Consider the following 22,350-nt stretch of genomic DNA (forward strand, 5'->3'; position numbering starts at 1 on the left):
TACACAGGGTAGGAGGAAAGATCTGCAAAAGGTTCTGCTCTCAGGGTTGCCCACGAGGAGGACCAGAGCCCCCTTGAAAATAAGAGCTGCAATCTTAAGGGTTCTCATTCAATTTAAATAAATGTTGAAAGAGATGAGAGCTAAGACATCTACAGATATGGTATAGGGAGGTTGTCCACATGATGTCCCTGGTTGGAAGCATGTGACCCATGTGTCTACTTGCACTCTGCTGCATGTCTTACACGCCAGGTTACTGTTGCTTAAACAGCAAGGGTATCCATGCAATGTGTGTGTGTTTTCATATTAAATTTTGTTCCAACTTGCGTGAACTTGCATGTGCAGGCTCAGTGCAATCACAACCACCTACATGAGTTGCTCTGTGCTACACCCACCCTGATTTTAATAATAGCGAAAACAAAAACAATACTTCTACCAATAACTTTATATTTTTTATTGTTTTACTTGTCATTGAGGAACTCAAGTGGTTCTATGATAACACTAAAAAGCTAACATGACCCCAGTTGTCTGTAATTTAGCTTTCAGGCTTACAAACACATGCCTAACTTGTAACATTTTGTGTCACATGATCTTTGACAGAAAAAGGTACAAATGATTACCATATATTTCAACACTTCCACTGACACGTATAAACTGGATGGATTACAAACTTAGGTCAAATTTTTAGGACCACCACTGCAAACATGTCCCCATTTTTCCAGAAAAGAGACACAATCTTATAAATCTATCAAGAACAAACTTAGTTGCAGGTCCAGTTAAAATAACCGATTGTGTTGTTTCTTGCTTGTTTGATTTATTTATGTGTTTATTTTAGTCCTTGCAGATGAATAAAAAACTTGGACCCATTGTTAATGGAATGAAAAAAAATGTTGTGTTGGGTATTTTGGGCATCAGAGGTATTATTAAATAATTTCCAATATTAGTGTTGTGTATCTAGTGACAATGGTGGCAAGCAAACTGATACTGTCCAATACTGTGCATGACAAAAGAGACAAACAGTGTTCGATCCCATTCAACTCCCACAGGCTTCTTACAATGAAATTTAAGACTAGCTTTTTATACATACTTCTGTTTATCTATAATATTGTGTCGGAAACATCAATGTATTTTTTTTTTTTTTTTAAACAAAGACTATAAAGTAAAAACCAGAAAGAATAATAAAATATAAAATTAAATAAAATTCTATACCAAAAAAACGCAAGGGCTTGTTTCTCTGGTGTTAATTAGTTTATTTATTTATCTGGAGTCCCAGACTAAAAGATTATACGGTGCAGTCAAAATACAGTGTCATGCTATAGGACGCTGGAGTTTGTGAACGGTTATGGAAACACTTGCTGGAACACAATTTTAGAATTTAATCTGAAACAATATCTTGATTCAAAATTAGACAATATAAAAACAGTAATTGGGTCGGTTGTTTACAGTATAACAGAACTTGTTGTAAACCGTGAGAACATTTCTTCACAGATACTAAAATATATAATGTATCGCTGTTAACAAACAACTTGACATTCATAGATAATGCATTTAGGAGCCTGGAGATTTAACTGTGCAGCAGAGGGCACTGTAAGTGTGTAGTGCTGTACTGCAAAAGACCTGACAGTCAGTGGGTGTGGTTTACACATTTACAAAGCTTACAAGATGCATTTGCTGTACAGAATGACCTTACATAACTCCGCTCTCTGATAGACAAATAGCAAAGCAGCAGCCAGTCTGTCCTGTATGAACTCCAGTTGGCTCTTTCTGCAGATGGCAGCAAGCTGAGCCTCACACATCTCATAGACAGCCTGGGACTGGAGGGCACACTGCTGCATTATGACAAGACAGAGGAAGCCTTCACATACACGTAATCTTATGGGTTTCAGCAGAACAAATTTAATATTTTACTTTAAAGGCTGGGGTATTTGTATTTGTCTGCAGAGACCCCATATTAGAGGTGTGGGATTTAAAGCAACCTGAACAGTAACTTTGAAACATGCAGATATCAGTCTGTTCAGCCTGTTTAGCCAAGCCAGTACCCACCCATTAGAACATTTTCAGCCCAGCAGTGGCAGTTCCATGTCTTGTTCATTAGGGAACAAGAATGTGCAGAAAACAGTAGTGACAGTGCAGAAGACAGTTTGTTCAATGATACTTTATTTAAAAGGAAAAACATATTTGTTATTTTATTAAGTTAATGCCATATGTTAACAATAATGTTAAAATATTTAAATGCTATTCTCTAAATTAAATGACATCGATCTTTTTGTTGTACAAGCTAAAATGTGTCAGTCTATCTAATTTTGTAAGGGTAATTTGTTCTGCTTTCGTAAAGCTCAGTGTCCCATTTGAACCAATGCAGGGAAAGTCTTCATTCTCAGCCTCTCAACCTCTGCTCTGAGGATGGCAACCTCTTGGGCTTGTGTCCTTGCCAAGTCCACCAGCTTCCGTCTCTCAATGATGTCTTGGTATCGTTTTTCCCTGTTGATCGCTGTGTTATCTTCCATAGCTGTTTGTAGAAGAAGAAAGCAGAAAAAGTTTAAAAGTTAAAATGCATTCTGAACACAAAAAAAACACAAGGATCTTATCACAAAATGGACCCACAAAAATACTGCACATGAAGAGTAATTGATAAGCAGATATCTCACTATTTTTACAATTTGATACGGCTTCTGGCTTATTCAAATAGCATGGATTACACGAAACTTGGTGTAGTTAGACAGACTGTTATTTATTTATCTATATAAAACTAGTTTTAGGTATATCAAGTTCAGATCTTTGATTCACTGCCTAGGACTTTCTTGCCTTACCAATGGCATCGTAGACGTGTCTTCTTTCAGATACTGTCACCAGCAGTTCCTGCAGCTCCTTATCCAAGCTGTCTCTCTCCTTGTCTTTACGGGTGATCTGTCTCTCCAGCCCCTTGATAATCCTTTTAGCATTTTTTACGTTCTTTTTGTGGTTCTAGAGAGTGACACATTTTTGGAGTGTTGTAAAACAAATATATAGTATTCACATGCAGCACAATTTTAGTACACTGAGCATCAAAAGAAACATCACTATTATAACACATTTATTTTGAAAAAAAATAAGGTATATAAGTGATGAACATTGACAAAGTGTTTTTGGTTTCTTTTTAATCACTTGATCATTCACCCTTGACCATGACATGCTTGAGTGACTATAACTGAAGCATATGCACTTAATCACCTAATTAGTGAGACAGTTGATTGGACACTACATGGAGTGATTTCAGCTGTTGAATTGCAAGCTTGAATAAAAGCAATAAAGAAAATCACAGAAAAACACCAATATGCCACGTCTGTCAAGAGAGCAGAGCCTTTGTGTAATCAGCATGTTGGAGGGTGGACTAGGGCAGCGTACTGTGGCTTGCCGTCTTAGGTGCTCACAGCCAGCAATTTCAAACCTGGCGAGACGGTATAACCAGACACGCTCTGTCAATGACAGGCCACGAACTGGGAGACATGTGGCTTCTAGGGCTCGGCAACCATTGAACAGGCAGATGCTTATCTAGGCACTACAAGAGGAACGGGCCAGGATTCCACAAGACAACACCCGAAACCTGGTGCAAAGCATGCGTCGCAGAGCTACTGCTGTATTGCTTCCAACGGTGGCCACACACGCTACTAGCCCGTGAGCTTCACAGTATCCCCCGTCTCCCTATAATTTTAGACAGCAAAATGTCAATTGCTAATCAGCACAATAAAAAGTCACTGCACCTGCTCTTAAACAGAGTTTGTCAATTTTTCGATCACAGTGAATTTTGTACAAGTATAAGTGATGTTTCTTTTGATGCTCAAATATAAGTGATAAGTTTCTTTTGATGCTCAGTATAGTTTAACTAAACATGCTTCCCTCAGCTCTACTTAACCTTTCTGTTCAGATCTTTTAAATATTTAATGAATAGCTACTTCAATATTTTAAACTCAATATAATCACCTTCTTTTGGGTGACTAGTGTTTGCTCCAGAACAGACATCTGCTTGGCTGAACAGCTTTCGTGGTCAGTCTCATTCAGATACTGAAAAAAAAAATGTACATGACAGTATTTTCTCTTGCAATGTATAGATCTTGATCAGCCATATGACAACAGACACCACAGGAAAGGCTTCCAGAGGCAGACTAACACTGTTACTGATTATATGACTTTACCGCTTGCAGTTCTCTGGACACTTTCAGCATCTGGATATCCCGAGCCTTGTTGTTCAGATCCTCCATCTGCATTCTCATTCTCATGTGTTCCCATTCCTGCTGGATGATTCCCTTTCGGAAGTCTTTACTCTCCACCATGCTCGCTATCTTCTGCTCCCCTAATGTCTTAACAAGGAGATAAAATGCTGCTGGGAGATGCGCTTTCTTCGGGATAACCCCCATTGGAAATAAGAAATCGATGAATGGGATACCTTTTTGTTTGCTACACTGTGGTTTCAATAGAGAATACTATACAGTCTGTAACTGTTACTTTGCACACTTGATTTACTTAAATCCACAAAAGGGAACATAGTGGTCTGTCAAACCTTTAGAATATCCCTTGAAGAAAAAATAAAATAAAACTAATCTGTCCTGTTTTGTATTGTACAGCTCTTGTAGCCATTGTTAATGTTAACTGCACAGTGCTTTAACATTGACATGCTCCTACCCTGATTGTTCCGTTGAGATCCTCCACAGCACCCCTATGAAGGAGGAGTGCATCGGAATAGTCTGCAATGAAGTTGCTGCCATCCACTTCCACACTTCCTTGTTTCAGCAAGAACTGAACAATGAGATCCAACTGAAACCGCATTTTCTCTTCACGAAGTCTGTGTTTAGAAGCACATACACACAAACACACACACACACACACACACACACACACACACACACACACACACACACACACACACACACACACACACACACACACACACACACACACACACACACACACACACACACACACACACACACACACACATATATATATATACACATCAGCGAAGTAAAATCAATGCATAATAACACTGTATATTTAACCAGTACTGTATTCTAAATGCTACAACTCTTCCCTGTGGCCATTATGATTAGTTTTAAGGGACAAGTTCTTACCCATTGAGATCATCTATGATCTTTTCAGTGTCATGTTTGTGCTTCTCATCTTCTTCGGTTCTTTTCTGCAGAAACGCTTGCATCTCAGCCAAAGTGAGAGCCTTCTGTTTCACCTAGGAAGAAAAAGCAACTTAATTTTTTTAGAGAGACTCTAAATGCATGTATGCATGTCAAGATACATTATACTGGCACATCATTGTTAATATGTTAAAATACATATTGATCTACATTTTTGTCACTGGTGCTTATGAGAAGGAATATTGTCCCGTTGAAAACTGGTACTATGACATAACATTTGAAAAACATTTTTAAAAAATCTGCAAATTAAACCATGTTACGCACTGGTTAAAATATTTTAAAATCAAGCTTCAGATAGGTACTGTAGACCTCTCATATATCACAATAGCTTGGTTCCAGATAGAGAACAGTGTAAAATAGTTCTTCACAATGTTTTAAAACCCAGATTTGTACCATTTGTTCACTCTCCACTTTGGTTCTTCTGGACAGACAGAACCGTTGCCAGATGGACAGATCCAGTCCCTCAGGCATGTTTTGTGGGTCATCCAGCTCATCCATGGCTTTCATTAATGGGGCGAGTGCTTCCCTGATGGCTTGTACTGAGCCTGGCTGGTCTGCTGGTCCGACTGTATCGATTTGTGTTCTCATCCTCTGTACCCTATGGAGCATCAAGGAATGGAAGGACCCTTTTTGTCATTAACTGTGATGATGGGGAAGGCCAGATTTGTTAATTAAACTTATTGTGGCCATATTGTGAAAACTCATTAACAGCTGGTTTCACAGACCCCAATTAGCTCTAACCGTTAATGTTAGTATTTATAAATAGGTTTAACCAATGCTTGGTATTTCCCATCTAGGGAAATAAATAATAATGATGTTCCTGATCATGACCACTATATACAGCATATGCAATAGAATCTCATAACAATGCCCATTAAGAGATTCATAAAAGATAATGTCACACCTCTCCTCCCAACAATTACTTATCGTTTCCCTAAAATCTGGTTCCACAGATATACCTTCAGTAGATTGAGACATCATTGGGTTAACAAAAATCAGCATCCAAAGTTCTCTGACAGAACGCACTTGGCCTTATTGCACACCATCGTACACTACCATCTCTAATTGCATCCCATCACATGAACTAACATTCCCCAGCTTTATTTCAATTTTATTAAACAGTGACTAATAATGAAATTAAATAAAACCAACTCCGGTTTGTGCAAAACATTATGTCTCACACCATGAAATGAGGCTATGATTGATATCTTCTGTTGGTCAGAACCAAAATCATGTATTTCCCACAGTCTTGTGTGTTATGTCAGAGTGGAAAGCTACTACAGCAGCAAAACATCACCCTCTTACTGGTATTCAATGTAATCTTACCTGGGTCTGCGCTTGTAAAGTTTGTACAGCTGGTCAACCATACTGGTGGGCACATCAAAAAACTCCTTTCTGAACCCTCGGTCAAGCAGCTAAGAGTAAAGACGGGGGGGGTTTAGTTCCCAAATTGGCATCTTTATTTTAGCTAAAAAAAAGGCTTCTAATGCAATAATTAGTGTTAATTAAATAATAGGCACCAGTAAAAGTATGTTTGACAGAAGAAAATGTCAAACATAAAGAGGTTTTCGATAAATAGGTATCAATGTAATGGTTTAATGGTTATTACTATGGCCATTGTTGCAAAACGCCTTATCGGTCTTACTTTGTCTTCTGCCACAATGTTATCGTAGGTCTCTCTGAAGGCGTCAACTTGCGCTTTGCAATTTTTTAATTCCTCTGCACTAGCATGCTGTTGAACAAATTAAAACAATGGATTAATAGTGAAATAAATAACAATGATGGCTTGATGCTTGCAAGGGCTGCAATGCAACACCCTTCCAATTGTTGTGTCTCCTAGTCCCACAATTATTTGATATGTCATGTGACACTAACAACTGGGAAATCATTTGAAGAATTACATAGATTTAATAGCTTTTGTTTCTTGAAGTGAAAACATACTAGTTGTCATAAAAACATGAACATAAACAATGACAGTGTCAATCAACAGTGTTACATATTTATTTTTACCTTCATCTTCCTTGTCTTATCAAGGAGGTGATTGAGCTCTGTCTCCCTGTTAACCAACTCTTCCTCGATAAGAATTGAGAATACCAAATTTGCAATTTTGAGCTCCTCCTAAAAACAGTAAAAGCAGTTCAATTAATAATAACTCACAGTATCTTTTTTTCTGAAAAATCACCTGATCATACCTGGTTCGTTTTTTTAGGGATATTTCCTATTAGAGAATATCCACTTTTTGGAAAAAAGCACACCTTATAATTTTAAAAAAGAAAAACAGAATGTTCTTGTGTTGCCCCTTTAACTAAATATGTCCTTCAATCAATACAGTAAGGGATAAAAAATGACACTGTGAAATGTGATTTTTATTTCTTGGTATAATAAATCTTTGTGGAACATGCTGCAGGATATTTCCATTAACCGATGTTCTGTAGATGACACAGTAGTGAGTAATAAACCTCGTCAAATTAGGATTGATGTTGGTGGTTTACAATCTGGCAAAACAGCTGTGCAACCAAAAGTGGCGCCCGGCTGTGCAGTGCTCGTTTGATTTACTGTTAAAGTATTTACCTGGTAGATCACCATTTCAGATTTCACCTTCCTCTCAAACAGTCTGTTCAGTGTTTCATCGAAGACCTGGGTCGAGTCCTTGATGGAGGTCTGCAGTTTCTTCATTTCTGCTTCCAATGTCTAAAAAACACGGAGAAATCACAAACGTTGACATTTTGTGTGTAATTAGTGGAATTTTTCTGCAGTACACTACTGTATATGATATTTAATAAATGTTTTCAGTTGACTTTGATCCCTTACTGTATCTGACAAGAAAAGTAAATTGATAGTAGGCAGCACAATTGTACAGTTTTACAGCCTAACATACTGTACCTGGACATGTCTCAAATTGTATAGTGATCTTTGTCTGTAAGACTCATTGAAATGGGTGTCCAAATATATTACTGTTTCTTTTATTCACCACTATACATGAAGTAAAACACATTTTCAATATACAGTAAAGCTATTGCTTGGCTTAGGGTATGCTTTTATTACATGCAATCAATATTAGAAAACATACTGCTCAATGGACATATTTCTGTCAGCAGAAAACTATGTCAGATTGCAACCAACTGCTCTGTAAATATGTAGGCAAGTTTAAACTTAGTAAGTATTTAAAAAGCTGATCTGATGAGATATGTTTGAAGGTTATTAACAAAACATGACTACAGGCAAAAGCGTCTGTCTGGAGTTACATATCTTTAAAAAAATCTTTAAGAAAAATGACTTGGCTACGTCGTACCCACAGACTATTATTTATTTTACCTTTCTGTATTTTTCTCGTTCCTCATTCAATTCCTTTACTTTCTTTTCATATTCTTTAAACTGCTTCTTCTCATCTTCCAACCATTGTGTTTCAGGCTTGGACATGAACTCTGGCTGTGGAATCTCCTAGAGATAAAACAAAGACAAGCATCATTGTATCACCAAGATATAATGCATTGTTCCATTTGTAAACATACACTCGCTAAATTGATATAATCACATTTATAAACTAGCCAGGATAAATATGTGTTTTCTTTGTGTTCTCCATATCAAAGTTTAATGGGTTTGAGTTTCAGCATCTTCGTCTCATTAATCATTTCAGGCTGGAGATACATTCGGTTGACTGCACACATGTCCAACAAAATAGATTAGGTTTGACTTTGGGGCTTGATCAGCCTAGTTTTGAAAGAAGCTCCACCACCAGTGACTTGTCACCAAGTTCCAGTGATGAGTCAATCCACCGAAAATACGTTTTTACACCTCGATTGGGTTATTCTGGAGGAACAATATTGCAAAGATGGGTTATGTTTGACAACATTGTTGAGGATTTATCAATGCAGTCTTACCATTTTTAGAATATCCTCTTTTTTCATCTCAAGGACTCCACCCATCATGTCATCAAGAGCTCGCTCTCTAGCGTTGTCACCCTGTAGGAAAAAATACAACATCAGGTGCCTTTTCAATACTAGACTATAGCTATATCAGCTAATTCGTGTCATGCTGAGGAGATACCGTATACACTACCATTCAGAATGTACTGGGAATGTCAATGCTAAAATCAGGTTTTTAGGAATTATTTTTAATGACCTGTGCAGCCAGCCTTCTTTGTTCCTCAATCTTGGCTAGCTCTTCTGTTTTCCGCTTCTGTTCTGGAGTGAGATATTTTTCAACTTTGATCTGGAAACAGAATAATACTTTAAAAAGCACATGCAGACAGTGATCTAGAATTACAATATTTTAAATTCCAGTATTTATTTATTTTTTTATGGTTCAGAATTACAATCTTTTTTATTTTAAGCTAAGCTGCGTGGTTTGTTACTTCTGAAACGTCCACAGTGAGAGTCCGTTCTGGCTTTTCATTATCACAGAGCTCTGGTTCCCAGAGCTTCTCCTTCAGATCCAGCTCTGTCATTATCTCCTGAAGCCTCTGGTTCTTGTCCTTCACCCGATTGACCTCCTGTTCCTTCTGCTTGAAAACGGACTCAAACTCCTTGTTGAAAGCTAATTTAACGCTGTGAATGACATCCTGAAAGAAAGGAATGTGTTGAATGTTTTAAACCCTTCCTAATTGTACTACCCATCCCTAGTAGCAACATCTGAGCTGTCCTAAGAGGCAAAATTGATGCAGATGCAGGTTCACTAACAGCCCTATGTTGGGCCCTGGTTTTCCAGTAGTCATACAACCAAATATTCACATGCTGTGTGCTTTGTGGAAAACTTGTTGCAGGATATCTCAAGATCTAACATCCCTTTTAAGATGACATCCTCATCCAGGTCAATTCTCACCGTGTAATGTATCGTATGATGATGTGGTGAGGCCACCGTTTAAGCTCGATGCTCTTCAGTGTTTTCTCTATTAACCATCCATACATGAGGGTTTGCTCTTACCTGTAGTAGAATGATCTGGTTGATTTTCTCCTCTTTGGTGTGCAGGCTGAATTGGCTGTACAGATAAGGGTTACAGCCATCGTACTGGGAGCTCAGACTGCCTGTTAGAGCTGGGTTCTCCAACTCATTTGCTCCCTCCTCCTCTATCTCCTCTTCATCTTTGTCAGACTGCGCTTTTGTCTGGAACTCAGTTATCTCCTTCCGAATCTAAAGAATAGCAAAGTTTTCAGATCTTTCAAGCTGGGCAGAGCTGTAAGAGCTTAGGGGCAGTTTAAGACTGTAACCGTGTTCCATTGTGATAAATTAGAAGTCTGATCCAAGGTTTGGTCTGGGTTAGAATTATATTCCTCTGCATTCAGCACCTGCCCTGGCTGTTACTATAGACCAGTATCATAATGCACCAAAAACAGTTTATTGTTGAAACAACTACAACAAAAAAAGACTGGCCTTACAAGGAAGTTAACAGAAAGCAACAAGTTCATATTACAATAAAAGACATAACCTTCCAAAGAGATATCATTTACCTGTAGATCAGCCATTTCGATCTTCCTCAGACGGCTGATTCGCACCAGCTCCTCAGTCTCCTTCTGAGTTCGCTCCTTCATTGGATAGTTCTTCACTTCATATTCCGAGCAGAATGCCTGAAAACGATTCCGAATGGAGTTTTAAACACCAGCAGGACTGACTTTCACAGGACTGTTTGACACAATAACCAGTAGCACCAAGCACATAAACTAATCCTAGACCTACTGTATAGTACAGACCATTTGCTATCCTCCACCTGAATCTGTCCAGGGTGAACATAAATGACATGGGGGGAATGTTATCAAAAACATGCTTATCAAAACCAACATATCTACATTTCTAGCAAACACTACTGTACAGTTTTGTTGTCCAAGCTAAAGCTCGAACAGCCTTGCCTTAATTGAACGACCTTTGACCTCCATAGAGTCCCAGCATTCCTTTTTGATGACATCACGCAGGTAGCACTTGGCCAGGTTCTCCAGCTCAATCTCACTGCAGATCTTTCGATAAAAGGAGAAAAAAAAAGTTTATTTTCTCTATTGAAGGTCAGAGCAAGAACGGATACCAAGGCTAGTTTCTGTGACTTTGGTTGATGAAGTTCATCATCCTAATATTTATGAAGAACATGTAACAAAGTGTTATTCAGAGATGAGAGGTTTCTTACCCTGGCAACTTCCTGTTCTCCCTCAACTTGCAACCTATTCTGCTCTTCCACGTCCAAGTTAAACTCCTGCTGTTCAAGTTTCTCAATCTCGGACAAGGATTCATTCTCACGCATCATAGCCTGGATCTGCAAGGGGATTGCATGGAGTTAAAGTATTCTAAAAACTCAGTTTGGTACCAAAGTGTGGGTTTAAATCAGAAGTGTGTAGACAGCAGTTACAAAACACAAACAGGAGCTGCTGGAAAAAAAATGACAGGCCCAAAATAATCATTCTACATTACAATTGTTTTTAACAGAAAACAAAACGGCATTGAGAATGGCATCATAAATAAGCCTTTAAAAGGGGTAAAAGCATTTATTGGGGTTTTGTCATCATCAATCACTTGGCAGGTCCTTCACAATGAGTTAATGAAGACCATTAAAGAACCAATACTTTTAACCATTGCATAAACGCTGAAATTCACCAGTTAGATTTTTGTGTGGTTAATGTTTCCTAATCATCATTAGACTCTTTTTCTGTGTTGCATTTAGAACATGATGCTTACTGTCCTTCGAAGCTCTTTAATGCCTTTCCTCAGGCTTTTCTTTGTATCTGTGAACTCCAGGCTCTCCTCTTTGATTGCCTGTAAAATAACAATCAGCAGCGAAAAAGAAACATTTGACAAGACAAGCATGTGAAGGGAACTTCCCAATAGATTTTGAGTCATCTCTTGTTTTGTGTTTTGTAATTATTACAATTATCTCCCACACCTGTTTCCCAAGGTAAGCGTAAAAACCCAAGCTGGAAAATCTTGGATATTTTCCTTTTTAATGTTTTGTATTACGAGCCAACTTAGTTTTTTTCTCTTAGTAACTGATGTAAGCACTAGCTCTCTGCTATGCAATGCCTCATGCAGTAAATCCCTTCTTAAGCTGACACTTTCAGTATAAAACCCCCTTTTAATTATATGTATTTTGTTTTTAGAAAATGGATGTAAAGCTAATTTCCAGAAATTACCAATTACAAATTAAACAGGTCGTACATGACTGCAACAAAGCAAGAGAGCATTTTCATACATCAGTTCACTGAAAAAGCAAGTCATCATGACTATCACGGAATACATAACAAGTACACAAGCTTTGAATAGTGTAGGTGCAAAGGGTTAATACATTTGGGTGAGCTAGACAGTACCATAGTCTTCAGTTGCTTTCATCCACAAAGTTGACTGTAATGTGACATTGCTTTGTATATGTTTTTGTGAATGCAAGTGTGATATCTCAGACAACTCCATTATATCCTGCAGAGGGTAATAAACAATAAGCTTTACCTCATCTAGCTTCTCGTCGAGCCAAGTGGCATCCACAGGGCTGACAAAAGGGAGGTTGGTGTAACTGTGTTCCACAGTCACCTCCACATTCTTCTTCTGACTGGCCTCCTGAATGCAAAAATAAGGTAATGAATTCACACGAGTACTGCTTGAGATGCGACTTAGCAATGCATCCTCAATGTAGTGGCCTCACTAAAATGCTGGTATATGGGTGCCCCAGTAAAATCAAGTAAACAAACCTGTGCCTCTTTCTCCACTGCAGATGAAGGTGGTGTGTCTTTAGCTGGTTTCCACTCAGGCATTTCCATGAGGCTCTTGTTTCCCAACATCACAGAAGTCTCCAGTTGTGACATGACACTCTGGCCATATTCAATGGCGGCATTCATTTTGCCAGCAGTATCAACTCTTTGAACATTATAAAAGACAGAAATAACAGCTTTTATTAACTATTTGTATACTTTTTTCATGTCACTTTCCAATTTCTGATTCCAATTCTGAGTCAGAATTGAGTAGGGCCCTACCTCCTGCACAACAATAGGATATGTCTGTAAAATCCCAGTATGAATAGAATATGTTTACTAGACCAACATATTAATACCGAGATATATGCATACAGCATATATATATATATATATATATATATATATATAATATATATATATATATATATATATATATATATATATATATATATATATATATATATATATATATATATATATGTATACCTCCATTTAACACAGACAAGGGCACCATCACTGAAGCCAGTGGTCAACATGGCCTGACTGTCCACTGAGAAGGACAGTGATCGAACCCCATCAGTCCTGTACGAGTGGCACTGCACTTGGACATAAGTCCCCTGTGTCCAAAAAGTAGGAAATTGTTACATTAAAAAAACACCATGAAATTATGTCAAATAACGTGACCCTTTTATTTCTTTGGTATCTAGTGGGTTGTGGAAAGGGTGGGGTTATACTTGGAGAAGGTTTTGTGTTACATGATTTTTTTAGGTAAAAAACATTAAATAATTATGCAGTATATTATAATATGGTATTATTTTTTTTAGACAATATAGAAGTATAGAAAAATCAGGTTCAATTACTACGTTGCCTAAAATGCTTATTTGGCTGTTGTTGTAATGTGTTTTTTACTTGACTTAGGGCTTGACTTGTTATTTATCCCGGCAGAGTAGAGGTTGATCAAATCTACCCCTTCTCTTATTCAGGTAGTACTTACTAAATTGGAAATATCTCGAATGCGGAGCAGCCCATCCTTGCTGACCGAGGCCAACCACTGCTGATGGGGAGACAAAATAAGGGACGCTGGACCAAGCTGATGACCTTCAACTTCCTTTTCTGGGTTCACATGTGAGACTCCCTTCATGTCCCCCTGACCACCGGGAATAATAAGTTAAGGAGATCGCTCATGAGGAATATGGGATAACCTTGTCATTTCAGTACACCCTATTCATTGAAAGCATTAACGTGTATGAACGCATGATTTGTTTTATTTGATTTTTTGGGCGGGAGGGAGGCAGGCAGTGAAATCAGCACTAATCTGGGAAAAAATACAGAAAAAATACAAAGCAGCAGTTTTATGCAACTACTTTATAGATACCTCAGCCAGCATGAACTTCTGGGTGGACTTGGACCTGTTGCAGTAGCCATACACCCTATTGTTTGTTCCCAATACCGCTGAAGAGAGCGGCTGTGCTACTTCAAACATGCGTTTCTGCAGGACGTCATCAATAAAGACTCCACGGTTGTTTGTGTGACCTCCTAGAGCTCCTACAGGGGACAGGGGTCAGTTTGAACAGGGCAATGAATTGAACTGGAAATCAGTGTTCACTGTTGGAAATGTGTCCCTGTACCTGTAAATAGCTGGTGTGGCAGTGTGAACATCTCCAGTCGGGTCCCTTCCTTAATGTTTGCTGCTTCCTCCAGAGTAACTAGAGCCAGAACCTTCACATGTCTGTTGTCCTTGTTGAAAACAGCGGAGAGGCCCAACACAAAACCTGCTGCCACTGAAGCAGAACAGTTTTATTTATACAGGATAATCCAAGTTTAAATGCAATAAATCAGCTTGATAGATATTTAGTTATTATTCAAGTAACTACAAAAAAGTAACTAAATGGATGAGTATAACAACTATCATTTCATTTGGTCTTTTCCTTTACTTGGAGAGTTTTATCAGCAAGCGTTACTAAAGTTACCTGTGTATCCAAAGACTGCAAACATTTTGGATGGCCTGGCATCTAGAATAAAGATGTGTTTATTTGGAGCTCCAGTGAGCAGATACTGTCCTCCTTGATCAAAGCTGTAAGAAAACAGATAATAATAAAAATAAATAATAAAAAGCAATAATAAAAATAATCAGAATAATGATTCTATAGACAGTGGCTGCACTGAGTGCATTTCCGTGGGCTGTTGATTCTATAAAATAATTAACAGTTAAATATTGCCCCAGTGGAATGTCTGTGCACCCAATGTTCTTCATACTTACTGCAGCTGTCCCAGTGGTGCATTGTAAAGGTGAACCCTGTGAACTACACGAGGCTGTTCCACCTTCGTCAGATCAATGAAGTAGACATGTCCAGAGGCCGTCCCCACAGCACAGTAGCGAGCACTGGGGCAGCATGCCAGACATGTTGCCTTCAGTCAATGAAAACAAAAGAAATGAATTAGAAGAAGAACAAAACACAGCTCTCTGGTATAAACAGAGAAAGTATATGAAAGTTTGATTGATTGAGTGATTGGTAGATGCCTGGTGACAGCGACTGTATTAAATGGATTACACTGCTATATTTGTACCATTTGTTACATCCACTATCCACATTCAGCATAGGTATTGCACAGCAAAAAGTGTTGTGTGCAGCAGTATTAAATGGCATGCAGGAGGATTAATCAGTTATGGGACAACAGCACCAGGTGTGGAAACAGCTTATATGCAATAAAAACATTTACATGGAAAACAAAATGCTTGCAAGCTTTCCCTTTGTCCTGTGACTTACTGATCACCCCATATATTAGTTTTACATATACAGTAGCATGGTGCACTCAGGGTATAATAGAAATGCTATGTTATCTTGCTTTTTCACGGTAAACATTTTACAATGAATAAATTAAATATTACTCTAATAATTCACTTAATAACATTTTCCCTTTTTTGCTTCCCTGAATACGAAAATTATTTGGACCAAATGGCTTCACTCTTCATATGATAGGTGCAGAGGTGCACAACATACAACAATTAATATTAGCTGAACCAGTAAATTATTATTGGCATCCAAATAATGTACCCCTACCTATCCAATTTAACAAAAAAAATGGTATGTGTATGTTGCTGCGCGCGGTATGAATGAATTATTTCAAAAAGCTTAGCCCGAGCCCTGACAGTTTTCAATAAATCTCTGAGCTATCAAACATGCTCAAACAAGTAGCAATACAAATAAGGTGTGTTTTCATGATACTTTGACCCCTAAAGATCTGTCCTTGTTGCTTGATTTAAGAAACGTTTCTTTGAGTACTACCTCTAGGTATGCAGGGAGGGGGGTTGACCAGTAGCTCCTGAAGCTAAACTCATGTGATGAATAGCAATATAATGAGTACCTACTGTATACTGAGTAGATAGTATATACAGCAAGACATTAAAAACATTTTCTAAACACAGGACTATTCCCAGTGGATTATCACATTGTACTGTATTGGATTGGTTAAAATGATTATGTTTAAATTCCTTAAGGCCATGTCACAGAACATTCTACATGTACTAGGGCCCTTCATTAGTTCACATTCCTCAATATTATTGCTTTCAGTAAAAGTCAGACAGTGGAATGACGAGGGGCAAGGGCGCTGGAACTAGGGGTGATGAGGGCAGTGGCAGCACCCCCTGGCTTTACATGGCTACAGTTCTGTTCAATGGCTTTCAGTACCCCCACTTTAAAAATCACTCCAGTGCCACTGACGAGGGGCCACTGTAAATAAAAGTTTGGCACAAGAACATTTATAAATCAAACTTTTCTTAGTTCCCTGATTTCTACAACCTACATTTGTAGACCAATGCTATAACACCTTTCCCTATCTAATACTAATGTGTTACCTGCACTTTAAGAGATAAGGCGCTGGTGCAGTCCCCGTCTTCCAATGACCAAACCTGAACTTCTCCAGATTCTCTGACTGACTGTAATTGAGAGTTGAAGAGTTGAGTCAGTGAAAAAGCAGCACGTTTAAATATTGAAAACATGTGATAAAACAGAACAAGAACAAAAGAAGCAGCTTTTTTAATGTCATATTTACACTATTTTTGTGGAAGCTGTGTGCTTTATTTGCATAGTAGTGGTTTAATGTATTTGTGTCATCTGTATTATTATAATTACTAGTATTACTATTGGATTATAGACTGCAGACAATGTGATACAAATATAAGATAACAAAGTAGTTCTAGATTACCACACAATACTGATTGCCTGGAGATAGAGGAGCTGCTGCCACGAAGTTCCCACTACGGACATCCAGAATTCTCGACACCTCCCCAGGCTCGCCTGGGCTGTACCTGTAAATAGCTCCCTGTGAATACAATTGAAGCAGACATTTATACTAAAAGTTGTTGTGTGCGTGTGGTTTTTTTTTTTTGGTTTTTTTTAATCAGGGAGACACAATCCATTCATATTACTACACAGTGGAAGCACAGTTTAAAAATAAAAAAAAAAAACCATTAAAAACGACATACTGTACAAAAACTAAATCAATTCTACTGCTGTATTATAATTCTAGGCTCTCCAGTAGGTGTCACTACTTGGCGTTTGAGTGTGAAGGGTTCCAGGCTGTAGAAAGGAATACAATATGACCTGATAATATCATACAAAGCCATCAAATTGAAATGAGAGGAAACATAGATTATAGAAACTTAATATAAAGATATGAGTAATTTAAACCTTATGGCTAGCCAGGACCATTGACTCGAAGTCTGGTGAGAATTCAATGTTTCTGATTGGTTCCTCCAATGCGCAGCAAATATCCACCTCTATGTTCACCCCCTTGATGTGAATGCGGCGCAGAATGCCATCCTGTTAAATGGGGGAGAACAGTGTCATATTCCAGTGGCTACATAACCATAACCTGGCACTACTATGTAATAATTGGGGCCCTATGTGAAAAATTTCAAGAAACACTGAAGAGTTTTTTTTTTTTTGTTTTTTTCAGCATTGGATATAAATGAAGATGAATATTTAGGGATAGATCTAAAACTGTACTGGAACAGTTAATTTGGGGTAAGACTTGGCCAGCCCTGAATAACATGGGAGAAAAAAAAAGTGATCACTTTTTACAAAGATGTTTTCCAAATGATAAGACACATGCTTACAGTCCCTGCTGCATAAAGTCCATCCTTGTGCAGGGCCAGACTGTCCAGGTTTCCCTGTTGCAGGACATGGTGGCTATCTAAATCATAGGGAAAAAAAACAACAACATATGAATACCCTGGTAGAATGAGCATGGAATTCTGTATTCCTGAAATGTGAAGCTGAAAAACCTGCTGACATTCTGCTGGGATCATCATGGAAACAATTACACCTGTAGCACACTGAAGTACAAAAACTTATATCAAAAAGCTATTTCCCTACCTCCAGGAGGATGCTTCTCACACAGGTTATGAAGCATAGTCACTTTCCCTGTCTCAGGGCTCACAAGCATCAGGTGGCCTTCCTCACAGCCCACATAAAGGTCAGTGGTTGAGGTCCAACAGAACGAGGTGGGGCGAATCTGCTTTTTCATAGCTTCTTTTGGCTTTTGGAAGGAAACAAATATTCTCTAAAAGAGTATCACGGCTGGTTCACACATTTTAAAAAAACATCTAAAACCTTATTCTTTGTTGCAGTGCAAACTCTTTAGCTGTGTCGTGTCATTCTACTAAGCAATGAAGTTTCAATTTCGAGCACACGGCCAGCAGTGTGTGTATAGAGCAAAAACATGAAATCAATAAACTGATTAGGATGCGAAAAATAGTAAGAAAAACAATCCTCTCTCACACACAAATGGATATTCCTGTAATAGTATACCAGAAACATGGGTCATAAAGCCAGAGGCAGAGTTAAAGGCAAAAGCAAAGATACATCAGAACATTCTGCAGTCCCTAACATTTATAAATCTACATAAAGCATGGGAAATACCACAAATGTTTCTGCCATCTCTCCCACGAGCCCTGATATAGCTGAGACAGGCATCACAGGTCCATAGTAAGAAAACTTGCTGTCCAGGTAACTGGAGGAAACATCTTCTGTCTGAGGAACAGAAGGTTCTAAAGCTGGCATACTGATCATGCTGTGGAATATTAAACAAATACATTAAACATTTCACTTTCAATTGAAAGGCTTTTAGAACACTAGATATGGCAGGTTAACTTTTCCAGATGGTTACACAGTGGTTCAAGCTAGTTTTTTCTGTTTTAACTCAAATGCACATTACTATTATTATTATTATTATTATTATTATTACTTATATTATTATAATTATAAAATATTAATAATTCTTGGTTAATTCACCAAGTAAATGTCTTTACCCAAGTAAGTGTCTTTACCTGATTCCGGTACAGATCTGTGGTTCATCCATATCAATACACACACACACACACACACACACACACACACACACACACACACACACACACACACACACACACACACACACACACACACACACACACACACACACACACATACTACTCACATGGGTTTCATACAATGAAGAGTGTCACTTCTCTCAATGTTCCAAACTTTAAGAGATCTCTCACTGGTCATGCACAATTGGTGCCAGTTCATAGGGTTAAACATCAATCTCGTGACCTCTACTCCTGGTTGGGCTTCACTGCAGAGAGGGACCCCATCTTGCCAGTTCCTGTAGAAGCACAAAATAAAACAGTACTGAAAAGAACCAGTGATGGGAATCAAACTTTTTTTTTTCTTATTAAAGCTACAGTAATTTACACAGTAGTTTAATTAACCTTTTAAAAATTGATTTTTATTTTTCATTATACCAAATGTTTTACATTTTCACCTTAAACATTACAATAGTTCAAACATTACAGGAAATCATTGTGTAAATCATTCAGCTGGAATTGGTTCCAAGTTGAAAGTACATAAATAACATTTATGAAATATGGGACCTAAATGTTATTATTGACTAAAATGTCTCTATTCCAGCATCACTTCAGCAAAAGCTGCATTTTCTTGTTATACGACAGCACCTTCTTTTGGAGAAATGAAGAACTAAGTATTATTTAATATCTGTTAACTGTGGTGGCTTGAACACTGAAAATACAGACTTTTAAAAGATGATTACAGCTGATCAAAATAGCGTATAATAGAAATTAAAATATCCTACCATATCGTTAGGGTGTGATCCGGAATTGAGGAGTAACTGGCTAAATATGCGCCAGAATAACTAAAAGCCAGTGTTGTATACTCCAACTTGGCTTTTCCTAAATGAAAAAAAAGCCATTAGGGATGTGAATGCAAGCACAAGCGTGTATACAAAATGAAAGGTTTTAAAATAGATGCCCCTACCCTTAAACACCACAGTCCCCAATTTTCCAAAACAGTAAAACTAAAAAAAAAAAAAAAAACAGAAGAAATAAAGCAGAAGTGTACCTTTGAGCTCACTCTGCTTTTCAAACTGAGGGAAGGTGTACACATGGATGGAGGGGTTAAGTCTCTGCTCTGAGAAGGCCACCACCCTGGTGCGCACATTCACTGCAAGGGCACCGATGCTCCCTCCTGGACTCTGAAGCACACGCTGCTTCTTTGTTTCCAGGTCTATGAAAATGACATGATTCCCACAAGAGTAGCACACCGTAGTTCTGTCAGCGAATGTCACACGCTGGCTGGTAAAACCCTGCACCCATCTGAAAGTAAAACAAATAACACTAGAATATTGCTTTCAGGAATTTGAATGAATTTTCACGAGGAGTAAGTAAAAAAAAAAAAAAAAAGTTAGTATTTTAAAAAGGGTTACATTTATAGTGGATGTGGACCCATTCGTTTCTGGATATTGTCCACTCCATACCTGTAGAATACAGGCTACACTAACATGTGTACAGCAGTGACAGCAGAGTTTGACGGAAGTGTCATTTCTGATATTGCTTGGACATTAGGTATGCTGGTAGCCCAAAGGAAATGTCATGCTTGCAGTTTGCAGCAGAATTCTGCCAGTACTGTAGTTTATGCAAGACCATACATACCAAAGTGAACTCCAGCAGGGCTCCCGGGTAAACACTTTACCAGACATGTTTACTCAGCTGAGACCACTGAGCTTCAGCGTTTCTAAGCATTACAACATGCAAGTACTACACTATGAGAACAACCTTTTACAGGCGGTGTTAACCACTTACTCGTGCCATACTATCACACGTCAGTCTCATAGGTTTGCTTTTTGCTTTCTTGTCTTGTCTTCAACCTTCCTCGATCTGAAGGTTGGTCGCATTGTGTAAAAATCTTCGCCAGTGAACTCTGTGTTGAGCTTTCCCCGTCGCTTCTTCAGTTGTAAGGCCCATCCATGTTCTAATATTGTCCATCCATGTTGTCCTTGGGTTCCCTCGTGTTCGTGAACCAGGTGCTGTACCTTGTAATATCTGTTTCTCCAAACAGTCTCCTTCTTTCCGTGTAATGTGACCATAGTAGACCAGTTTTCTTCTTTTGATGTTGTCCAGTATATCCCTCCGTACGCCCGCTCTGGCCAAAACCCATTCCTTTGTTTTTCGGGCAACCCAAGAGACTCTTAAAATCTTCCTGAGTCCTTTCATTTTGAAAGCCTGTAATCTTTTCTCATCTTTCTTCTTGATGGTCCAACTTTCACAAACATACGTTGCCACCGGCCATACTAAAGTCTTCAGTAGTCTGCTCTTTGTTCCCAGAGAAATGTTGTGACTCTTCCATATTTTATTTCGAGTTGTTTCAATACCTTGACCTTTAGCTAGTCTAGCTCTGATTTCTTTGGTACATTCAACATCCTCTGTAATGAGAGACCCAAGACGGGGAAAGGTGTTCACCTGTTCTAGTTTGGAACCTTGAATCAATATTCTGCATGTTGTTCCCCTTAGACTCATTACTTTGGTCTTTTCAACGTTTATCCTGAGACTGTATTCAGTGCTGGCTTTGTCTAAACGATCAACCAATTCTTGTAATTCAATTTCTGAACTGGCCAGTAGAATGATGTCATCGGCGTACCTGAGGTTTGAGACTCGACGGCCCCCAATCTGAATCCCTCCTGAGAAACCATCAAGTGCTTTACGCATAACCATTTCAGCTAGAATGTTGAATAAATATGGTGACATGACACAGCCTTACCTGACACCCTTTTTGTTTTAGGGATCTGTTTTTTTGTTTTGTTTTGTTTTGTTTTATACCAGTAATAGCAACAACCTGAAAATATGTGTTTAGGTTGCAATCTTTTTTTTTTTCAACAATATTCAGATTCCTGGTTCTTTGAAAATAAATAAATACATAAATAAATAAAAATCATAACCTCACCTGACTTCCAAGGAACCGATACTTTTCATTGTATCAATATACATTTAAACCGAATAACTATTTCCAAGAGAAGTGTGCTCGTACTGTATGTTTTCTTTTATTTTTCACGAACAGTTTACATCCGTTGCCAGGACACCAAAACATTCCTCCCACTGGTTGCTCAGAATGCACCGCCCTCCAAAAAAAGATGTTTATCTGATTGGCTGAGCGTGACTCCCGGTGCTCGATTCT

At 38.3% G+C, this 22,350-nt stretch overlaps 1 protein-coding gene across 2 annotated transcripts; it reads right to left on the bottom strand.

The window, feature by feature from the left end:
* Nucleotides 1–1,236: 1,236 nt before the first annotated feature.
* cfap43 (cilia and flagella associated protein 43) lies at nt 1,237–22,219 on the bottom strand. Of its 2 annotated transcripts, XM_041267390.1 has the most exons (38): nt 22,120–22,219; nt 20,242–20,495; nt 19,976–20,072; nt 19,322–19,489; nt 18,766–18,916; nt 18,220–18,382; nt 17,961–18,037; nt 17,533–17,664; nt 17,048–17,164; nt 16,698–16,778; nt 15,102–15,250; nt 14,812–14,915; nt 14,470–14,622; nt 14,217–14,386; nt 13,836–13,988; nt 13,328–13,458; nt 12,839–13,004; nt 12,600–12,707; nt 11,838–11,915; nt 11,293–11,418; nt 11,024–11,128; nt 10,628–10,744; nt 10,104–10,310; nt 9,535–9,741; nt 9,303–9,392; nt 9,062–9,142; nt 8,496–8,621; nt 7,752–7,871; nt 7,191–7,298; nt 6,826–6,912; nt 6,507–6,595; nt 5,574–5,778; nt 5,103–5,215; nt 4,657–4,816; nt 4,170–4,334; nt 3,958–4,038; nt 2,808–2,961; nt 1,237–2,506 (listed from the first exon to the last, which is right to left on the bottom strand). In XM_041267390.1, the coding sequence occupies exons 1-38, from the start codon at nt 22,161–22,163 to the stop codon at nt 2,334–2,336; spliced, it is 5,010 nt and encodes a 1,669-aa protein (XP_041123324.1). In that variant the 5' UTR covers nt 22,164–22,219; the 3' UTR covers nt 1,237–2,333. The 2 variants fall into 2 exon arrangements, with proteins under 2 accessions (XP_041123324.1, XP_041123325.1); XM_041267391.1 differs by lacking the exons at nt 1,237–2,506; nt 2,808–2,961; nt 3,958–4,038; nt 4,170–4,334 and having other exon boundaries at nt 4,676–4,770.
* Between the last annotated feature and the right edge of the window lie 131 nt (nt 22,220–22,350).

The sequence above is a fragment of the Polyodon spathula genome, chromosome 13 (genome assembly GCF_017654505.1).
Source record: "Polyodon spathula isolate WHYD16114869_AA chromosome 13, ASM1765450v1, whole genome shotgun sequence".
NCBI lineage: Eukaryota > Metazoa > Chordata > Actinopteri > Acipenseriformes > Polyodontidae > Polyodon > Polyodon spathula.

Bases quoted from the DNA above. Each gene is read 5' to 3' on its own strand.
- cfap43 (XM_041267390.1), bottom strand. From the start codon at position 22,163: ATGTATATTGATACAATGAAAAGTATCGGTTCCTTGGAAGTCAG. The intron at 12,708-12,838 runs GTTTGTTTACTT...TTTTGCATTCAG, and splicing joins CAGTGGAGAAAGAGGCACAG to GAGGCCAGTCAGAAGAAGAA. The intron at 9,742-10,103 runs GTAAGAGCAAAC...CCTTTCTTTCAG, and splicing joins ACCAGATCATTCTACTACAG to GATGTCATTCACAGCGTTAA.